This window comes from Anabrus simplex, chromosome 1, assembly GCF_040414725.1.
Source record: "Anabrus simplex isolate iqAnaSimp1 chromosome 1, ASM4041472v1, whole genome shotgun sequence".
NCBI lineage: Eukaryota > Metazoa > Arthropoda > Insecta > Orthoptera > Tettigoniidae > Anabrus > Anabrus simplex.
This window is the reverse complement of record NC_090265.1, coordinates 1,178,101,627-1,178,123,781: the sequence shown is the minus strand read 5'-3', so window position 1 is coordinate 1,178,123,781 and position 22,155 is coordinate 1,178,101,627. Positions and strand designations below refer to the sequence as shown.

At 37.0% G+C, this 22,155-nt stretch overlaps 1 protein-coding gene across 1 annotated transcript in view; it reads right to left on the bottom strand.

The window, feature by feature from the left end:
• Positions 1-22,155, bottom strand: part of LOC136858421 (hemicentin-1) — a 357,960-nt gene that overhangs the window by 1,713 nt on the left and 334,092 nt on the right. The window contains exons 41-42 of the mRNA XM_067137953.2: positions 21,003-21,208; positions 12,170-12,251 (exon numbers count right to left, since the gene is read on the bottom strand). Coding sequence (XP_066994054.2) covers positions 12,170-12,251; positions 21,003-21,208 — 288 coding nt within the window. The remainder of the gene's footprint in view (positions 1-12,169; positions 12,252-21,002; positions 21,209-22,155) is intronic.

The window sequence follows — 22,155 nt, the reverse complement described above, 5'->3', positions numbered from 1 at the left end:
TAAATTTCCCACATCAGCTCCAAAGAAAATAAAGACATCTAAAAACAAAACAAACCTTCCTACTCCATTCTCTCCTTCTTTGGTTTCTGATAATCTCATTCTTTCTGTGTTTAAAACCAAATTGTAAATCATTAATTTAAAGGTGACGTTTTTGAGCTATTAGGATTAGGATTTTGACATTTGTGGACATCTCACTTATTCATACAGCATGCTTTCTTGAAACAGTCTAGTAGTTATAAATAATTGACCTTTTCTTGTATGAGTGAAAGTATGATCATTTGCTGCATCATTCAAAATTCTGGAGAACTGATAATGAGACCAAGGTGCTGTCTGTGTCAGAGGATGCAGAATGACCTACTTGTGCACTGTCAAGCAAATCCACAGAACCTCACAACTCAAGGTACCATAATAAAAGAGAATAATGGGATACAGATTGGTTTTTTTTCTATAAGTTACCAAAGAGGAGGATCTGTTTCAAATCCTTCCAAGAGAGCAACAATTTGTCATGTAAGCTGTCTGGGTTAACTTGATGGAAAAAGTTCTTAAATATCTGTAATGAATTATAAGTTGGGTTAGAGACAACTGATAAACCTTCTCAACCCTCCTTCCTGTTAATATGAATGATAAAATGAGTAGTCAGGAACCTAATTCCTTTACAGAATTTGAATACCAAGTATTACAAAATTTGCACTGGCAGTTTCCCATGATACTGTTACAAACTATTAGACAAAAATTAAACTGAACCCGACATTGGCATTTATTTGCCCTGTTTGATATAAAAACCAAGTATCAGGTTGAGATATGGATGTAGAATAATAACTGATGAGGAGAGAGTCGATCTATTTGAAGATGGCAGTGAATGAAAATGTGGAGATTTTCCTCTTCTTTTTGGGTTTTCATGTGTGTCCGTTTCTCCAATTTTACTGCTCCCTCTTTTGATGCTGACCTGTCATTGATTTGGGACAGGGGTAAAAATGAGGAATTTTCTGAATGTTTTTAAGTCCACGAATCCTATAGGTTTCATATATGACTTGATTTTTCATTTGTTTGCACTCTTCCATCATTCATATGGTAAGCGACATAACAAATGATTGCTCATATTGCTCACCTGCTGTCCGTGTTTCCCTAGCAATGAAGTATTTATTCACTGTACATAATAGTTTGACGTATGTGAATTCAGTTTTGTGTCGATTTCTGTAATTATGGTTCTCACATGTACCACACCCGGAAAACTGGAGATGGTTTAGGATGACGATGATGATGATGATGATGATGATGATGATGATGGTTCTCACATCAGAGGAAAAGGTACTTATCATGGAACATTGTTCCCCGTCAACACTCCATTGCACTGAATCCTGGATATGCTGATGTATCCCTATACATGTACAATGTTAATGGAGGGTATGTGAAGAAGAGTTTCATATGGTATGTTCTGTTCCTGTGTGGTTTCCATGATTCATGTACGACTGTATGTAGATTTGTAGAAAATTAGTTCTAACAGGGAAATGAAAGTTTTCAGGCCCATGTCCATATAACATACTTTCTTCTTCTACATGTGAGGAATGTATTATGAAAGTTTGGCTCCACCTTATTGTTACACCATGTATGTCTGATGTTAAGTTCTTCCTTGTTAGGTAGTTTCTCTCTCCTTAAGTTGTCCATCACTAACATGAAGAGGAATTTTCATTATGTGCTTCCTTGTTATACTTCTTTTGTTGATATAAACCAAACTGTGCAACCACCTCTGATCTACTCACAACTATGATAGTTCTCTTATAACTTTCAACTTTAATAATTACTGAAAAATTTGTGTTTCTTTTGACTAGGAAGTCTTAAATCTCTCCTATCTGACCATTTTTACTAGGCTCGCCTATGTCAAGGAATACCAATATTAGGCTTATGGGTCTTCCTTGGTTTTCCATAACTATACAAAAGGAAAAAAAATCAACTGGCTCGATAAACATCCTCAATCTCCTTTCATTTATTTCCTTCCTGGTACTAGCCCTTGTGAAAGGAATATTTTCCTTTTGTAATTTCCACATTTCCATCTACTTATTTTTTTTGAATATTTAACAATAACACCTTTGGTCCAATCAATATTTTCCCATCTCTTCAGATAGTACAATAAAGTGGAGTAACCTTGGACATACAGGGTAAATTCTGTCACTGATACATATCAACACTGATTTTCTCCTGCCTCCTATACCATAAAAGATGAATCACTTGCAACAACCAATATACCAGGTGTATCAAATATAAACAGGAATTTAAAATTGGTGGCTCTGGTAGTGAATTGAAATGGGTAGGGCTTTGAGAGGATGTTGGTGGGGATGCAAAGAGTAGGGTTCTTGATGCACCACACTCCACAGAGCAACCGGTCACTTCAGAACGCCATGAGTGAGCAAGAGGTACACATATCCATTGCGCAGCGCATCATCAAGTTTCTGGTGAAAGAAGACACCAAAGCTTTGGAAATTTTGAGAAGGCTTTGTGCACAGTTTGGGGAAGCAACCCTTTCAAAGACAGGTGTACAAATGGCACAAATAATTTTTGGCAGGACGAAAAGAAGTGAAACATGAGCCCCATCAAAGACGACCGTGGACAAGCATCACTGCAGACAACATTAGTGCTGTACATGACCTATTGAAGATCAGCGCATAAAAATTTCTGAAATTGCTTCACCTGTAGGAATGAGCTCTCGAAGTGTTCAAGCTATCATCAGTGACAAACTCAACCTTCGGAAATTGTCTGCCTTGTGGTTTCCTCGTCTCCTCATCCAGGAATAAAAAACTTCCATCAGGCATCTGAATCGCTACAAGGAGGAGGGATATGATATTTTGCATCGCATTGCGACTTCTGATGAAACTTGGGTTCATCATTACACCCTGGAGTCAAAACAAGCAAGCATGGAGTGGCGGGAACAAGGTGCACAAGGTGCAGCTGGGCCAGTTAAGGTCAAAACATGTCTTTCTGCTGGCAAGGTGCTTACAACTGGTTTTTTTTTTGGGACTATGAGGGCATTTTGCTTGTGGATTTCCTGCATGAACAAACGACAGTGAATGAAGCCTATTACTATTACTGCCGTCTTTTTGTCGAGACAAAAGCTGCATATCTTAACGAACGTACCAGCAACTGGTCTGAGATGTGCTTCTTCTGCATGACAATGCAAGGCCATACACAGCTGTTGCAATACGGGGAAAAACAGGAGGAAATGCGTTGGACACCTCTGGAACACCCTTCTTACAGTCCTTGCTACCACTTGTTTGGACCACTAAAAGAAGAAGAATTGAGAGGAAAGATATTTTATGATGATGCAGTGGTAGAGGAGTATGTGCACAACTGGCTGCACACACATTCTTCTTCTGTTTTTGAGGACGGCATCAAAAAGTTGCCAATTCGGAGGCAAAAATGTGTGTCAAATTTGGGAGACTGTGTAGAAAAATGGGGTGCTTGTTGTGGTGTGTATTTGTTGGTGGATTCAATAATATTTTAAAAAATAATTCCGGTTTATACTTGATTCACCTAGTACATGGACAATAGAATGCTCTATCAACACTCGGCAGTCCAAAGAACATTGGCGAGTTCATTGGTGAGTCAAATAATTTCTTTTGCAACCCCAGCAATTGTCTTGTTTGGTAAAAGCAGAAAACAAACTGCTCCCCAGCCCCCGCTTTCGATTCTCCATTCCAATGGTTTATGGATTCAAAAGGTAAGTACGTCTGATAACTGATCAACACAGTTTGATACATTTTATTCAAATAGGTTTTTCAGGGAATAGTTTTGTGATAAAAGTTGTCTTCTTTCAGGATAACTTATGCCATTAAAATAAATACAAAATTTTTAAATCCACTTTCTCAATACTTGACAATTATGCGATGTTTACAAAAACATTACAATGTGCTATTACAAGGTACTAGTTTCGGTCCTATAAGGACCATCATCAGCCTAGCCAAGATACATAAGTGTATACCATAGTCCTAAAACAGAGTTATGCGGTGAGATTAGAGATGAAAGAATGGACTGGGATGTGGTGGAATGATATACATATAAAATGGTGAAAATATGAACTGTTGTAGATGTAGCAAAGTTATGTTGAACAGTGACAAATAAAATATTTTGGTATATGTCTCATAAAATTACAATATTATATAACAATTATCTCAAAATTGAATAAAATAATCTCTAGTTGATGAATAGTCCAAGGTTGCACATTTAAAAATTGGTTTATGTTGGATTTTAAACAATGTCCAATGTTTCTGTTAGGTTCTAGAAGATATGATGTTCAACATTGGCGCAGAGGGAATTATTTTGTCCAATAAATCCACAACAGAGGTTAAATGTTGACAAAACTGTTGGACATATCTTGTGATAGATTGAAATCTTGTTGTGTTACAAAGGAGCAATTCAATAGGAACCAAATGAACCTTGCGTAATGTGAAACAAGCTTGCCGGTTGAGTGCAACTAACAGACTAACTTCATATCTTCTAGAACTGACCTCCCATGGTCAACTCTGGTTCTTTTCTGACCCCAACGGTATAGTATTAGGTTTATGGAGGCCAAGGGAGTCTTTCATTTGTATGCTCCTTGTAATCATATCCTCTTCTAGTTAAAAATGCAACCTATTTATTTACTCTTTAATCATTCTATTCACTTATAACTTCAGATTTCTGTATGTTTCTTCAAATTCTGTTATTCAAACTTCATTTCTTCCATTCCTTTTCTTTCTCTTTGTCCCTGAGTTTCCACAAATCATATCACAATATGTCATATCAACCATTCCCTATTACTCATCAGATCCCCAATACATTCAGTATTGGTATCCTTTATCGCAATATATACATTACTAGCAAGATACCCGTGCTTCGCTACGATATTATACTGAAATTTATAATTGAATGCTTATTGTTTTAGATATATAATCCGCCGAAATTCGCGATCTGACTCGTTTTCTGCGAGAATCCACCAAAATTCCCGATCTGACTCGTTTTCTATTAGATTCCGGCATGTTTCCTCACATTTTTCAATCTTCCTTTCCAGCAATCGATTTCGTACTTCCCGGGCTAGGCTCAGGTACTCCTCCTGGTCAGTTGGGTCCGTAAATCTTTGCCATCTTTTCCTATAATCATTTTAATATGTATAAAATCCTTCAGGAGATCCGGCGTGGTGTCATATTGGGTGCTTTAGCGGCACTGAACCCGCGGCCGGACTGCATTCTTAGTCATTACCCGTCCAGGAGCCGTTTCCAGCGCGATCCACACATTTGACGACGGTCCGGAACATTATTATTATTATTATTATTATTATTATTATTATTATTATTACTATTATGTGTTGCTGGAATGGCTGATCACAGGGAAAACCGGAGTATCCGGAGAAAAACCTGTCCCGCCTCCGTTTTTTCCAGCACGAATGTCACATGGAGTGACCGGGATTTGAACCACGGAACCCAGCAGTGAGAGGCCGGCGCGCTGCCGCCTGAGCAACGGAGGATACTTATAAGTACATTAAGAACAGTAAAATCAATTGGTCTCACCTCCTTCTAGACCCCACCACCGTTAAGTTTATTTACCGCCACCCCCCCCCCCAAAAAAAAAAATTAAAAGAAGGCTTGTTTCTTTATGTTTAAAGGAGATTCCAAACACCAATGTTCACGTCTATTGCCTTCAGTTTTGAGATATAAGTATCCCCATAAAAATAATTTTCTTTTTTCACTTCATTTCACACTACTCTTCCCCCCCTAAGTGAATTTTCCCGCAAAAAATACTTGTTTCTTTAATAGTAAAAGATCTTCTAAATAACAATTATCACGACTCTAACTTCTTCAGTTTTTGATTTATGTGTCCCCATGAAAGGAATTCAACTCCTTTACACTCCCACCCTCCAAGATGGTTTCCCCACCAAAACGCATTTTTCTTTGTTTTTAAAGGAGATCTAAATACGAATTTTCACGTCTGTAACAACTTTAGTTTTTATTAGATGTATGCATTCTCATACAATTAAGTCAATTAAATTTTTAATTCTTTCACCCTCCCCCCCCCACTTCATTGGATTTTCCGAGAATACGTCTTTCTTTACTTTTAAAGCAGATTGCAAATATCAAATTTCACGTCTGTAACATCTTCATTTTTGAGATATCAGTAGCCTAATTAAAAGAATTCAACACCATTTTCAGTCACTTTTACCCACCCCCCACCACCCAAGTGGTATTTCCGAAAACTAAAAATACACGATTCGTTATGTTTAATAGAGATAAAAAATACCGTTTTTCACTTCTGTAACATGTTAAGTTTTTTTTAGATATACTGTAAAAATTCTCATTTTAAAATTTCACCCCTTTTGAGTTCTCCTTAAGTGCAGTTTCAAAAAACAAATCACCTATGTTTCTTTACATTTACAGGAGATTCCAAACACCCACTTTTTACGTCTGTAACATTTTACGTTTCCAAGATCACTATCACTATCACTATCAGCCATATTCAATCGTTTTTACGATGTGGCCTCTTTAAGTCCGAAGCAAGGTAGGTTTTCATGAGGTCTCTCCATCTGGGATGGTCTTGAGCGATGTTCTGCCAATTGATCCCAGTAATCTTCCGGATGTCTTTATCCCATCTGTCCGGTGGTCTTCCCCTTGGTCTGAGATGATCTTTCGGACACCACTCAAGCACAAGATATTCTGTAGATATAGCCTTTCAAAAAATTCACCCCAATTTGTCACTCCTGTTTAACCGCCATTAATTGGATTTTCCAAAAACTAAAAAATACGTGTTTCTTTATTTTTAAAGGAGGTCCCATATACACATTTTCAGTTCTGTAATATCTTCAGGTTCTGAAATATAAGTATCCTCATTAAAGGCATTCAACCCATTTTTCACCCTTTTACACCCCTCCTATTGGGATTTACAGGAAACCAAAAAAATACGTGTTCCTTTATTTTTAGAGGAGATTCTAACTACCAGTTTTTACATCTGTAAATTTTAAAGTTTTAAGATGTAGACGCACTCATTTTAAAAAATTCACACCCCCCCCTTTTCACCCCCCAATATTTGAATTTTCCAAAAACGAAAAAATACGTGTGTTTCTTTACTTTTAAAGTAGATCCCAAATACCAATTTTCAGGTCTGTAATATCTTCAGGTTCTGAAATATAAGTAGCCTCATTAAAGGCATTCAACCCATTATTCACCCTTTTACACCCTTCCTATTGGGATTTTCCGAAAACAAAAGAATACGTGTTTCTTTATTTTTAAAGGAGATTCTAAATACCAATTTTTATATCCATACACTTTAAAAGTTTTGAGATATAGATACACTTATTTTTAAAAATCACCCCCTTTTCACCCCCCCCCATTAATTGGATTTTCCAAAAACAAAAAATACGTGTTTCTTTATTTTTAAAAGAGATCCCAAACACCAATTTTCAGGTCTGTAATATCTTCAGGTTCTGAGATATAAGTAGCCTCATCAAAGGCATTCAACCCCTTTTTCACCCCTTTTCACGATTCCTATTGCGATTTTCCGAAAACAAAAAAAAAATATGTGTTTCTTTATTTTTAATGAAGATTCTAAATACCAATTTTTACATCTGCAAACTCTAAAAGTTTGGAGATATAGATTCACTCATTTTTAAAATTCACCCCCTTTTCACCCTCCCGTTAATTGGATTTTCCAAAAACAAAAAAAATACGTGTTTCTTTATTTTCAAAAGAGATCAAAAGTACCAATTTTCAGGTCTGTAATATCTTCAGTTTCTGAGATATAAGCACCGGTATCCTGATTAGGCATTCAACCCCTTTTTCACCCCTCCTATTGGGATTGTCTGAAAACAAAAAAATACGTGTTTCCTTATTTTTAAAGAAGATTCTACATACCAATTCTCACATCTCTAAACTTTTAAAGTTCTGAGATATAAACACACTCATTTTAAAATTTCACCCCCCTTTTCACCCCCTTAGCGACGGAATATCCAAAAACCCTCTCTTAGCGAGCACCTACATCTTAATATGAATATATCCCCAAAATTTCATTTCTTTATGTCCAGTAGTTTTGGCTCGGCGATGATGAATCAGTCAATCAGTCAGTCAGTCAGTCAGTCAGTCAGGACAAGCTACTTTATATATATAGATTAATATTTATTATCCCCTGTGGGTGGAAGCGAGAGAATAACATACCATACATGGTAACCCCTGCCTGCTGTAAGAGGTCACTGAAAGGTGGACCAGGGGTTTACGGAGGCCTAGGGAGGCTTTCATTTGCTTGTTCTTTGTGGTCATATCCTCTTCTAGTTAAAAATGCATCCTGTTTATTTACTCTTTAATCATTCTCTTCACTTACAACTTCAGATTGAATGCTGAAAGCCATAACAGTCTGTAATGAAGTACACTATGTATGAGTCAAACCTCAACACGTCCATGTTAAATTGAATTGAGATAACATGAAGAAACTGTTATTAAGGTTGATATTGGGATTAAACCAATGAGAATTTGTATTGTGATAAGGGCAACTGTTATGATTGAAATAACAACATTGACAATAATGTAGGATTTCACTAGAGTTAAATAATAATGGACATGTTGAGTTTTGGAAAGTACCATAAAATGGGGTGAATAGGATCACTTGGTTGAATAGGTTCATCAAGTGATAAAAGTTATTATATGGAGTTCTTTTATGTGCCAGTAAATCTACCGTCATGAGGCTGACATATTTGAGCACCTTCAAATACCACCAGACTGAGCTAGGATCGAACCTGCCAAGTTGGGGTCACAAAGCCATTGTCTCAGCCGTCTGAGCCACTCAGCCCGGCTCTTGACGTCAAGGTATCTTCATACAGTATTCTGTTTTGGAGCGACTGTACATTGACTCTCCAAATCCTGAGTCCACAATCATAATGTACAGTTGCCCTCTCCCAGCCCACAGAGCATAGAGTACAGTATGCTGGTCATTTCCACTTCAGAATGATACCTACAACTTATTTGGTAGCGTGTAACATCTCCGAGTACCGTAAGTAGATCTTTCATATCATTCTCTGTCAAGGTTAAATATTTTCACCACAGGCTGCATCGTAAATATTTCACAATGCACAGGAATCGGAAACCAGCCTAGCAGTCCGTCATAGTCGACCTCTGCTATTAGTAGACAAGTAGGCTACATTCTGTACTGTAGTGCAATAAGGAAATGTGAGAGTGACTGATAAAGTTAACATTTATTTTCCATTCTAACAGCCGAGAAATGTTGAGACTGAAATCTGCAGTAAAAAGAAAACGTGTAGTTTTAACCATACAAAATAAAGTTAATATAATCAAACGGTTAAAGAAAGGTGAACTAGTCTCAAATTTAGCATCAAGTTTGGTTTGGGTGTGACAACAGTGCGGGACCTAATAAAGAATAAAGACAAAGTGTTGCAATTTGCGGCGAGTTCTGACAGTTCGCATGAACTCACTAAAAGAAAAACAATGAAAGCATCATCTTGAAAAGAACTGGATGCTGAGTTATTCACATGGTTTCAGCAAAAGAGAAGCAAAGGTGTACCTATTAGTGGTCCTACGATAACAAGGCAGGCAGAAATTTTTCACGAAAAGATGGGGCTCTCAGGTCCTCACCAGCATTCAATGGTTGGCTACAGAGATTTAAGGACAGACATTGCATTCGAGAATTAAACATCGAAGGAGAAAAACTAAGTGGTGACAGCAGTGCAGCAGAAAACTTTAGATATGAGTTTAAGCACATAATTGAGAGATACAATTTCGTTCCAAGTCAAGTGTACAATGCCGATGAAACTGGACTTTATTGGAAGTGCTTACCCAGTAAAACACTAGCAGCTGCTGAACAGAAATCAGCTCCTGGTCACAAATGTAGTGAAGAGCGTGTTACTATCTTGTGCTGTGCGAACGCTAGTGGCGATCATAAATTAAAATTAGCTGTTGTTGGTAAAGCCAAAAATCTGCATTCTTTCAAAGGAACAGTGATGAAATATTTCCCAATAGATTATTGTCATAATAAATCTGCATGGATGACACGCAATATTTTCAGGACTTGGTTCCATAATACGTTTGTTCCGCGGGTTCGAGATTTCTTGTCATCCAAAGGCTTGCAATTAAAGGCCGCCCTTTTTCTTAATAATGCACCCTCTCACCATGTTGATACAGAGTTGAAATCAGAGGATGGGAACATTTTTGTTTCCTGTTTGCCACCTAATGTAACTTCATTTATTCAGCCGATAGACCAAGGCATCATCGCAACCTTTAAGGCGCATTAAAAGCAGGAATTGTTAGGCCTCTTAGTTTCTGAAGAAACGTCGATGGTTGAGTTCTGAAAAAAACTCAATCGTAAAGAAGCGCTTTATCTTGCCCAAAAATTATGGGATCTAGTAACCACTCAGAACATCACTCAATCGTGGAGAAAATTGTACGTTGATGTCGAAGAGCTCACCGATGATTTTCATGGGCTCACTGATGAAAATGAGGGATTGTTGATCAAAGATATCCTAAAGACTATTGAAAATAACATTCATTTTGGAGAAGTGGATGAAAGTAACATTGAGGAGTGGCTTCATACTGATGATGTATTGTCTGGGCATCACATTTTAACTAATGACAAAATAGAAAATAAAAGCACGAACGGGAACTCGGCAGTCAGCTGTGAAGTGACGAGTGAAAGTGAGGAGGATGGGGAAGAAGAGTGCGTAACAAACAATTGTGTACCGCTTCAGACTGCATTGGAGTCAGCTGAAACGTTAATGGAATTCTTGAAGCAAGAGGACGATACGGATTTTTAAGACATTCTTGTATTTAGAAAGCTCAGAATGGACATAAAGAAGGAAAAAAGTTGTAGGAAAGTGCAAAAACAGTAAAGGATTTTTTTAAAGCAGCTTAAATGACACCAGGTAAATAAATTATTTATGGTCTGCTGGTAATTTAGGTGAACATTTAGTATTATTTTTGTAGCTTTGACTACATTTTGGTTTTAAGGAGGGTTTAATGCACTGCATTATAAGGTTATACGGTATGTATTTTATGTACTTTGAAAGTCCATTAAAATTAGTAGTATGGATTATCCATTTCTTTGTATTAACCATTCACCCCTTCCCGGGCATTAGAATGGATAATCGATGTTTTACTGTATAATGAAATCTAAAGTGTATAAGAAGAACATACTGCCTTATTAGCGTATTTATTTATTTATTTATTTATTCATTTATTTATTTATTTATTTATTTATTTATTTATTTATTTATTTATTTATTTATTTATTTATTTATTCATAATAGTGTTTACAAGTCCTACATGATCATAATTAAATTATGTAGGGTCTATGATGTTTTTGTACTCAATTTTAACCTTTTTCTGCCACCAATATCCCAAAAAATGAATATGTGGTACTATCGGTCAAAATGACCACTTCGGCAAAAGCAGGTAGAAAGAACTTTGGTAATCCTAGTGTTAAGCAATATATTTCCAAAAGAGGTTGCAGAACTGGATTATTTAATTTATTCCATGGAATGTTGCTGAATACTAAAGCCTTACAAATGACAGCTGAAAATGTTTAAACAGAGGACTTGGGATTGATCTCTAACAAGAAGTAGTTGTTGCTGTGTGTTATCTTTCTCCCCCCTCCTTTGCTATAACATGTACAACTATTCTTAGTTTCTTTTCACATTTCACTTCCCTTGAACAAACTTGACTGTACACAACATCAGCATCTGTTAAATAGTAAGTCTTATCTGTCACTCACTGATTTACTTAATAAATCCAGCTGGGCTTTTCTTTTGGCATATTCAGCAAACAAACACTTAAAATAAGATATAGACTGCTAAAGAAACAAGTAACATATTAACTAAAGAGATTCCTCACAAGGCAGATCAGTGACATGGTGAAAGAATGCAGGAAAGTCCTGTTCCCTTCCTTTCACCCAAGCTGTCTGTATTATGAGTGGTAAAAGGAAATTGCTGTAACTCAGAGTTAGCGTGTTATTCCTGCTAGCAAGAAATGTCCAAAACAAAGGTAAAACCAATTTTGTCCAAGATTGTTGAAATTATCCTTCAAACTTATATGCTGAAATAAGCTGTTATGTTTAGAATATGCAGTAACTCCAAAAATTGACAAAATATGCATTTAAAAAAATACACGCCCTAGTTATTAGTAATGAAATATAACTGCTGAAAATAACAAACCTGTAATCTTTTCCAGATGGAAGCAGCTTATTAGAGTAAAGAATACCCTCTCCTTTGTCCATTTTGACTCGGAATGGCTTTCCTGAAAATCATGAGCATATGAGGTTGAAAATACAATCTCGTATATATACAAATATACAATCCTGTATACTACTACTGGCAGTATCACCCCCTAAAAAGTATAGCAATACTGGTTTTGAAGGCCCTCATTTACTTGCAATCAATCAATCAATCAATCAATCAATCAATCAATCAATCAATCAATCAATCAATCAATCATCACTGATCTGCATTTAGGGCTGTCACCCAGGTGGCAGACTCCCTATCATTTGATTACCTTCTTTAGGGTATGAATGAGCATAACAGATTACAACACCAAATCAATTTACAAGATCAGGGCTGTTATCCTTTAATGTCAGATAGCTCTATAATTATTGTGCATCCCATCCCAGATTATCAAACCATTTAAACATTTATGACAGAGTAGGACAATGAAGTGTCTCCTGAGAAGAAGCTAACAATACTAACTGCTAAACCAGGAAAGCAGTCAACAACAACCAAAATAAATGAGCTCTTAAGGAGCAGAGAGTCAGAGGTATCTGTATGGAATTTGGAGTCAACAAGTGTAGAATTCAGTATATCAAAAAGGGGAAATTGACTCAGAGCATGAAACTATCACAAATGAAATTACCTGCTCTCTGGATTCTGATAAGATGTACAGTACAAGTATCTCAGAATTCAGTAAAGTAAATTGGTGGAACTTGCAAACATTAAGGAGAAATTGTAAAATGAATTTGTGAGAAGACTCAAGTCAATCATGAAGGCTTCCCTAAAATTCATGCAACCTTAGTTTAGCTGCGAATATGTATGCCGTACCTGTTATCACCTACAGCAAAGGTGTAGTAAAATGGAGTGACATGAACATCGAAACACTGATTTGTGTCCATAGACAAGATCACAGTAGTATCACACAAAGAGCACAGCTGAGAGAATTAATATCCCTAGGAAACTCGGAGGCCATGGCATTGTTCATATCGCACAACTCAGGGCAATGCAGATAGAGAATATGTGAAACTACTTTATAAAAATTTTAAAATGCATAAAGTGATATGATTGGCCAATGAGAGCTATACACCACTGAATCTTAGTCAAGATAATGTTCACCTTGTAGTAGCCACATTGGACAAAACCACAACCACAGGGAGGCAGGAAAGCTTGCATGGGAAATTTGCAGCTGAACTGGCCAATGTTAATATTGACAAAGCGTGGTCGAACGAGTGACTTACAGTAATAATAATAACAACGTAAACGTTTCCACCTTTTCAATACTAAAATATATTCACAAAATTATAAATTACACGGTACTAGTTTCGACCCATCTAGGGGTCATCATCAGCCGTATTGAAGCAAAGATCACTTTTGGCGAAATCCTAAGAAAATGTTATTTTAAAGAATAACAAGTGAATGTGGTAGATGAAATGAGATGTTATTATGGTAATAGTTAATAATACAAGGAATATACATACTAAGAGGTTTTTAACAAAGAATAAAGTATAAATGGGGTGTTGTAAAAATTATAATCATGGAAATCAGTAAGTTCTTGTATTGAAATGACATATATAAAATTATATATAGCTTAGGAAGAGGGCTTAAGGTGGGGCTGAAGGGTGCGGGAGAAAGTGTAATTGTCTCGGAAAAGTACCTTTGATTAAATTTAGGATTGTGTTTAGGTTGGCTGCATTATTGTTTCTGAGGAAAGTGATAAATAGATCGAAGAGTATGTTGGGTTTCTCTGAGAATTCATTGAGATTGTGACTGGTGTTAAAGTATTGGTCTAGGTGTATGTAGTAATTTTCCATTATGTTGAGTAAAGGGCCCTTGTTTGCTAATATGAGGATGTCCATGTCTTGTTCAATATTGACCTTGTTTGCTAATACGAGGATGTCCATGTCTTGTTCAATATTGACATGGACATCCTCGTATTAGCAAACAAGGGCCCTTTACTCAACATAATGGAAAATTACTACATACACCTAGACCAATACTTTAACACCAGTCACAATCTCAATGAAATCTCAGAGAAACCCAACATACTCTTCGATCTATTTATCACTTTCCTCAGAAACAATAATGCAGCCAACCTAAACTCAATCCTAAATTTAATCAAAGGTACTTTTCCGAGACAATTATACTTTCTCCCGCACCCTTCAGCCCCACCTTAAGCCCTCTTCCTAAGCTATATATAATTTTATATATGTCATTTCAATACAAGAACTTACTGATTTCCATGATTATAATTTTTACAACACCCCATTTATACTTTATTCTTTGTTAAAAACCTCTTAGTATGTATATTCCTTGTATTATTAACTATTACCATAATAACATCTCATTTCATCTACCACATTCACTTGTTATTCTTTAAAATAACATTTTCTTAGGATTTCGCCAAAAGTGATCTTTGCTTCAATACGGCTGATGATGACCCCTAGATGGGTCGAAACTAGTACCGTGTAATTTATAATTTTGTGAATATATTTTAGTATTGAAAAGGTGGAAACGTTTACGTTGTTATTATTATTACTTATATATTATTCTAATACGGACCAAAAACATGAAATTCATAACCATTAATGACTTACAGTGGTCAAAATATTCCTGGAAACAGAAGGATACATGATTGCTCTCCAGAATCAAGCAGTTGCTAGAAGGAAGTAGATAAAGTATGTGGTGAAGGATCTCAACATAACCAATGATTGTTGCCATGCATGCAATATGGAGCAAGAAACAGTGAGACATGTAACATCTGGATGTTGGCTATTGATATCCACAGACTACAAAGAAAGACATGATCTTATTGTTAAGATAATTATGCAGTTGCCATGAAGTATGTCTTGGTCACAACACCAGTGGAACTGTAGTACTCATTCAAACCATCCAACGTATTAGAAAACAAGAGATACAAACTGTATTGGGACAGGAGCATCTTGACGTACAGAAATGTAGAAATGTGGCACATGATAGACCAGATGTCATTCTATGGGACCACACTGCCAAACATGTTTGGATGGTCAATTTGCAGTGTTCTGTAGTTTAAACATGCAGTCAACTTATACAGTGAAAATGCAGAAATATTAAGTGCAAGCACAGAATGTTAGAAATTAGTGGTGAGTGGACCAAGTAATAATAGTGCCAGTTGTGATTGGAACAACAGGACTGGTGCATAACAACCTTAAACTGTCCTGGAACAAGCTTCAGCTGCCACTCTTTCTGACAGCAGACACCAAGAACTACAATTCTGAGCATCTGCAGAATTATGTGCAAGTTCCTCAACAAAAGTTCAACAAGAAATTGGGGAATAACCGTTTGTGTTGTGAAATAAAGTCATCCTTGATAATTATTTATCCATAAAATTATGCAAATGTACCAGATTTGAAGTCTGTGAGCTATGGAAATGATGATGATGATAAAATAATAATAATAATAATAATAATAATAATAATAATAATAATAATAATAATAATAATAAACCATTTATTTAAAAGCAAAAGAGAATTAGACCTATATTTATTAACACATATCGTTTTTACATAAACTGCCTGAATTATATTACTTTTAATTATATTGTTACTTTCGTTGTTTAAGGTACCGGGTTGGTGGATGGTACAAATAACGTTAAAACAAAATAAAATACTATATTGTATAAAATCAAACTGATTTTTCCTTATAGAGCTTCCGGATAAACTATATTAAGTGTCCTTCCATTTGGAGCTGAGATGTATTGTGTGTTTGCCTTTCTAAATCTTGAACAGCCCACATACAGTTGACCATGGAAGAAGCACCGTTTCCTAAAGATGGAGTCCTACAACTTTAAGTGATTGTATTTGTGCCTTGTTGATGCATGTAGTGAAAATCAAAGAAACGGGGAACTGCAGATGTCTAAATTGAAATGATATATCTTCAATAATATTCGGCATCACTTCCTTGACTGAAAGTCGTGTTCCATGGCAATGGGAATGATTCACATTCCTGAGAAGGATAATCAGTACCACAATCTTCAGCTCCAAGATGTTTGAGGGTACTCCAGGTGACTCCATGTTGTTCAAAAGCTCTTTCGTGTAGTTGTCAGCCTCATCTGTATTACATGTCATGTCGATAGACTTGTACATTGCAGAACACCGAATAATTCTCATAAAAGTTGTTTATTGATGACTTTCACACCTTCAGTTCATGGAGAAAGAACTACTCTTTTACACAGCCATGCGTGAAAATTTTTAGTGAATGAAATGAATATCAAGTAAATATTGAGCTTTACCTATAAAATAAATAACTGGAAAAAGTAATAAAATAATTAATGAAGGCATCTCTAAAAAAGATTCATCTAAGAATACGCCTCTGTCAACAATTTCAAATCTTTGCTCACCATAAATTTGGCTGGGAATCGCACATGAACTGACAGATGAACAGTTCCAGATATTACCGGCTAAATATGGCTCCTCATGTTGGGGACCGAAAATGTCTTCCTACGCCATGGACTTAAAATGGCTCCTTGACTTAATTGCCTATCTTATGTTTGTTGCCTAGCAACAGTGAATCTGTGCATTCAATCCTGGTGACTGCACGATGGATTATTATTATTATTGTTATTATTATTATTATTATTATTATTATTATTATTATTATTATTATTATTATTATTATTATTATTATTATTAAAAATATATTCCCATTGACTTTCCAAGAAATGCAAGATTTTTCCTATAATATTGAGACGATTTGAAAGATTTTAGCACAAACCACACCTTTTAACTCCCTCTGGCTTAAGAACTTGGTTTTGTGAAACATGCACGTTAGTGTTTTATATATATATATATATTATTATTATAAATATATTTACATCGACTTTTCGAGAAAAGCAAGATTTTCCCTGTACTACTGAGACAATTTGGAAGATTTTGGTCCAAACTGCACCTTTTAACTCCTTCGGGTTTAAGAGCTTGAGTTTTGTGAAACATACACATTAGCGATTTATACATACAGATAATAATAATAATAATAATAATAATAATAATAATAATAATAATAACAACCATGATCATCATCATCTTGGGTCCAAAAACATTCCAAAAGGGCCAAGATACTTTCCAGATTGAACCAGGAACTCTATAAAACCATAAAAAAATTACGACTATTACGAGAAAACAGAGACCGACCTTTTTGTCAAGGAGAAAGAGGTACAAGACAGAACAACATTTAAGAAAAGGTTTAGACGAATGAAGGATATACCCAAGAAGCCACTGACCAAACCAAGGAACATCTTAGCGGAAGAGCAAGAAAGGAGAAGCCAAAGACTTATGGTTCTTTGACAAGTTTGCAAAGAGAAGGGCATTAGTCTGTGTGAAGACGGGCAGATAGGCTGTGTGAATACGATCTACAGATAGCTGTATCACCAAACATCATCTACATGCTGAGATTGTTTGATACGGAATGCAGAATGGATTTTTTCTACCCTTCAAAAATCCAACTTCAACCCCATACTTTGGGATCTGCAGGTTAATACTCTATGTTTGATCCATAAAGGGAGCTACTTTTCTTGATGCTACACCTATATGCAGGGTTCTTTTCTTAGCTCGCTCTGCAGCAGCACTCGGAACACAGCAGGGCTGGCGCAATGACACTCCATCGCTAGCCGGTATAATGCACGCTCTTCCTCCCCACTACATCGTGGCTATTCACTCTTATAGAATGCCATTTCTAGTGAAACTATTAGTCTAAAACCTACCTGGAATTACATTTGATGTTCAAAATGTTGTCCCTCAGTTATCAAACACGCCTGACACTCGAAAATAGGTTTGCAGACACTCAGCGAATCTCCGCCTGTGTGACATTTAAAATAATTTGTGTAATGTTCTCTTGTAGTTCTTCACTTGTGTGAGGGTTGTTCACATACACTTTTCCCTTCAGTATCCTCCAAAGATAATAATCACAGGGATTTAAATCAGGAGATATAAGGGGATAAGTAACCACACAATCTTTGAAAACTTCCCATATTACCTCCATAGACCAATTAGGAGTGTGTGCCGTCACATTATCTTACATGAACTAACCATTATTCCTTTCTTCTTCTGTCAGCTCTTGAAAGAATGGTCTAAGAATGAGGTCTGCATATTGATCAGCATTTACTGTTTCATGGAAAAATATAGGCCTTATAACTCTGCGAGCACTTATTTTGCACCAAACTCCTATCTTTACATCATGAAGTGGCCAGACATGCAGCTGGTGGGGATTTTCTGCACACCAGTAGCGATTGTTTTGACTATTTACATAGCCACTTAAGTGTAGCCATGCCTCATTAGTCTCATCACTATAAAATAAAATTTCTTGGTCAACATACCCATTGTGAACTGACTGAAGCAGCCAGTTGCAGTACCAAACCCTAGCGAAACTGTCAGGTCCTCTTAAATGTTGGGCAGGGGTGGGTTTGTACAGTTTGGCTTTTAACAGTTTTGTTGCTTTGTGGGCAGAAGATAATGACACATTAGCTTGTACAGCGAGACACAACAGGGATTTTGTTTGAGTTCTTTCCAAGAGAACTCCTATTTTGTCAAGCTTTTCCTCTGATAAAACGGTTCGTCTCCTGCATGATTTCTTGTTTTGGAAGACCGAGAAAATGGTGGATGGATTAGATTTGGAAGGATTTAGAGAAGCTGGATTGGATGTGGTGGAAGTAATGGAGCAGGAAAAGTGAAGGACAGAAAGGAGTGGAGGAAGCTTCTTAACCACACCTGGGCGACTGGAGTGACATTGATGATGATGAATGGACTTTACGTTCCGTACTCCTATGGGGAGGGAGGATGCCAGAAAATTTGTGAATAAATCAAAAGTGGCACTGTGTATAACAAGAATGCATCACTCATTAAACACACAATAACTTTTGTATTCCTACAGAAATGACGCCATTTTAGAGCAAACACACTGAACACGCAACCAATACCCCAGATGTTGAACTAAACTATTGCTGTGAAGCAATGGTTATCGCTACCGTACTGCATTAGATCATCTTAGCCAGTCATGAAGCAATATATCTCTCGGCAAATGAGTCACCCGGCTGAGCTATCGCCTTCCGTGCATGTTTCCCTGACACTCGGAGTGAGCTAAAAAAAAAAAAGACCCTGCACAATAATTATGCCAAGAATATGACTTGCTTTACTTCTCAATCGGCACAGAATCTGTTTTATTCAGCCACCTTTCATATGGACCAAGTCTATAATAACAAATAGGTAGACATAGAATAGTAGAAGTGTATCTGAAAATTCATCAACTTAATATACAGATGCCACCTACTATTTAGCTAACTGGTAAGGCCTGTCACACACCTCTGGGTATTACTGGAATGAAACTGACAGAGAATCTTGAAAACTCTGAAGAAAACCTGTCCCTCTGCTTGAACATCCAACTAGTCAACTGCAGAGGCCTGCTGCACACCTCTGAGCAATAACAAATGTACACTTATCGAGTACTACTGGAATGAAATCGACACAGAACATTTGAAACTCTGGAGAAAATCTGTCCCTTACTCTCGAACCTTCAACTAGCCAACTGGTGAAACATCAGGAGTAATATCACACAGTTACTTAGGGATTATTACTGCAATTAAATTTACAGGGGGGCTTTTCATCTAGTACATATTTCACACAGGTCTTTTAAACCTGCAATATAACACTGAAAGGCAGTAATCTGTCTGGAGTAAGGAAGCTGGATTTATAGTACCGGTACATAATAGCCATGCCATTTAACATTTAATTTGGTTTAATAATGTGGTCCTGCAGTCCACGGGTAGCGAGTCTGTCTCCAACCCAGAGGCCTTAGGTTTCATTCCCAACCAGATTAAAGATTTGTACTTGGATGTGAGGGATAGTTTGAGGTCCACTCACCCTATGTGAAAACAACTGAAGAGCTATCTGACTGACAGATAGCAGTCCCAGTCTAGAGTGTCAAGGCTAATGGCTGAGAGGACTGATCATGGGTCAGCTTGAAATCTACAGGCCTTCAGGCTGAGCAGCAGTCGCTTGGTAGGTCAACACCCACCAGAACTGTAGCACCATGGGGTTTTGTTCTGCTTTTATAAACTGCTTCAGAATAATTTTTAGACCTATGTCCGGCCCAGTGGGGAATGCAGTAGCAAACCATCATACTCATCATGCTTTGCATGCCAAATTACAGTGCCACCATTGGTTTTTGTAGTTTTCTAATAAATGCATACCTTTCGGTGATCCTATTTGAATCAACCAGTCTACAGGTTGTTGACTTGACAGACATGATCTACAGGCAATACATTTTTTTTTTTTTTTTTTCCTAGGGGCTTTACGTCGCACCGACACAGATAGGTCTTATGGCGATGATGGGATAGGAAAGGCCTAGGAGTTGGAAGGAAGCGGCCGTGGCCTTAATTAAGGTATAGCCCCAGCATTTGCCTGGTGTGAAAATGGGAAACCACAGAAAACCATCTTCAGGGCTGCCGATAGTGGGATTCGAACCTACTATCTCTCGGATGCAAGGGCAATAAATTGAAAATCTCTACTATATAGTAAGGATAACTAGATAAAAAGCTGAAGCATGCCATTTTATGAAATTAAACAGACTCCACCAGCATCTTCAAATGGTAAATAATTAACTGAGTGGGGCACTTTCAAGTGCAACCATCCTCAAACTGTAGAAACTTGCTTTTCTCTTTCCCTCTGAAAATGATTATTTCATTTCCATGCAATTTACTTTTTTGAAGTATGTTATATACTAACAGTATGAGATCAAGTATAGTGTCTCAGCTCCTTACCTTCATCATTGTCATTTTCTTTAATTCTGCAACTTGTTTGTGGTTGTATTTCATTGTCTTCTTCCCATACTGGCAGTGATGTGATGTTCCAGTATGCTGGAATACAGGCAGCCTCTGGGGTTAGGACCATGTATTTCACAGTCTGAGTGAGTTTTGCTCCACTGTCACAATTAGAATCTTGTTCAGTGCAGAACATAAGACAGTTCCTAAAACAGCAGAAAAAAAAGCCTATTAACCATTTTAGTTTATAATATTTCACCTCAAATGAATAATTCCATATTTTTATTGTAGAATTTATTAATAAGAAAGTTAGGAGTATAAAGCTACGTAGTAATTGAGAATTCCACGGCCAGCGTTATAAACAATGCTTGTATTTTACGGGCTTGTAAGCCATAGTCCAGGAGCATGTGATGGTCCTAATGTTTCACTGAAGACTGGTTCGGCATATTCAGAGTTTAACGTTAAGAATTTCATATTTAGGTTCCGTATTGATATATATTGATATATATTCAGAGTTCCAAATGACTTTGATAGTTACGAAGCTCACAGTGGAATGGAGTTCTGTAGCAATTCTCTCAATATATAGTGCAGGGTGTGGTCCACCATGATTGGTGGCGGTTGCTGATTGGCTGTTCTTTGGCCAATGATTGAAGCACTAAGGAGTCCAGCGTTTGACGATCTGCCTTGGCGGAAACAGGCAACTGATCGCCCCATTGCTTTTTCTGGCCTACCGCGGCCAACATGTCCTCCAGGATTTAAGGTTTTTCAGGGTTGGAAACCAAGCTTTGTTGATCCCTTCAGATTTATCCTTATGGTTGTAGCTGTTGGTATGCTTCAAGATTTTAATGGCTTCTCTTTGTAGCCGGGCAGAGTAAGACACAGTAGTTGACAGTACTTCAGTGTTGCTGTACTATAGGTCATGGCCTGCTAGCAATGAATGTTCAGTGACTGATGACCTTTCTGATTGTCCTAGCCAGCTGTGCATGTTTTGTTCCTTCAGTCGAGTGGCGATGCTGCATTTCGTAGTTCCTATGTACACCTGGCTGCAGCTGCACGGAGATCTTGTAGACACCTGCTGTGGAGAGAAGATGGTGCTTGTCTTTAGCAGATCTCAGCAGTTTCTGGATTTTCCTCATTGACTTATATGTGGTTT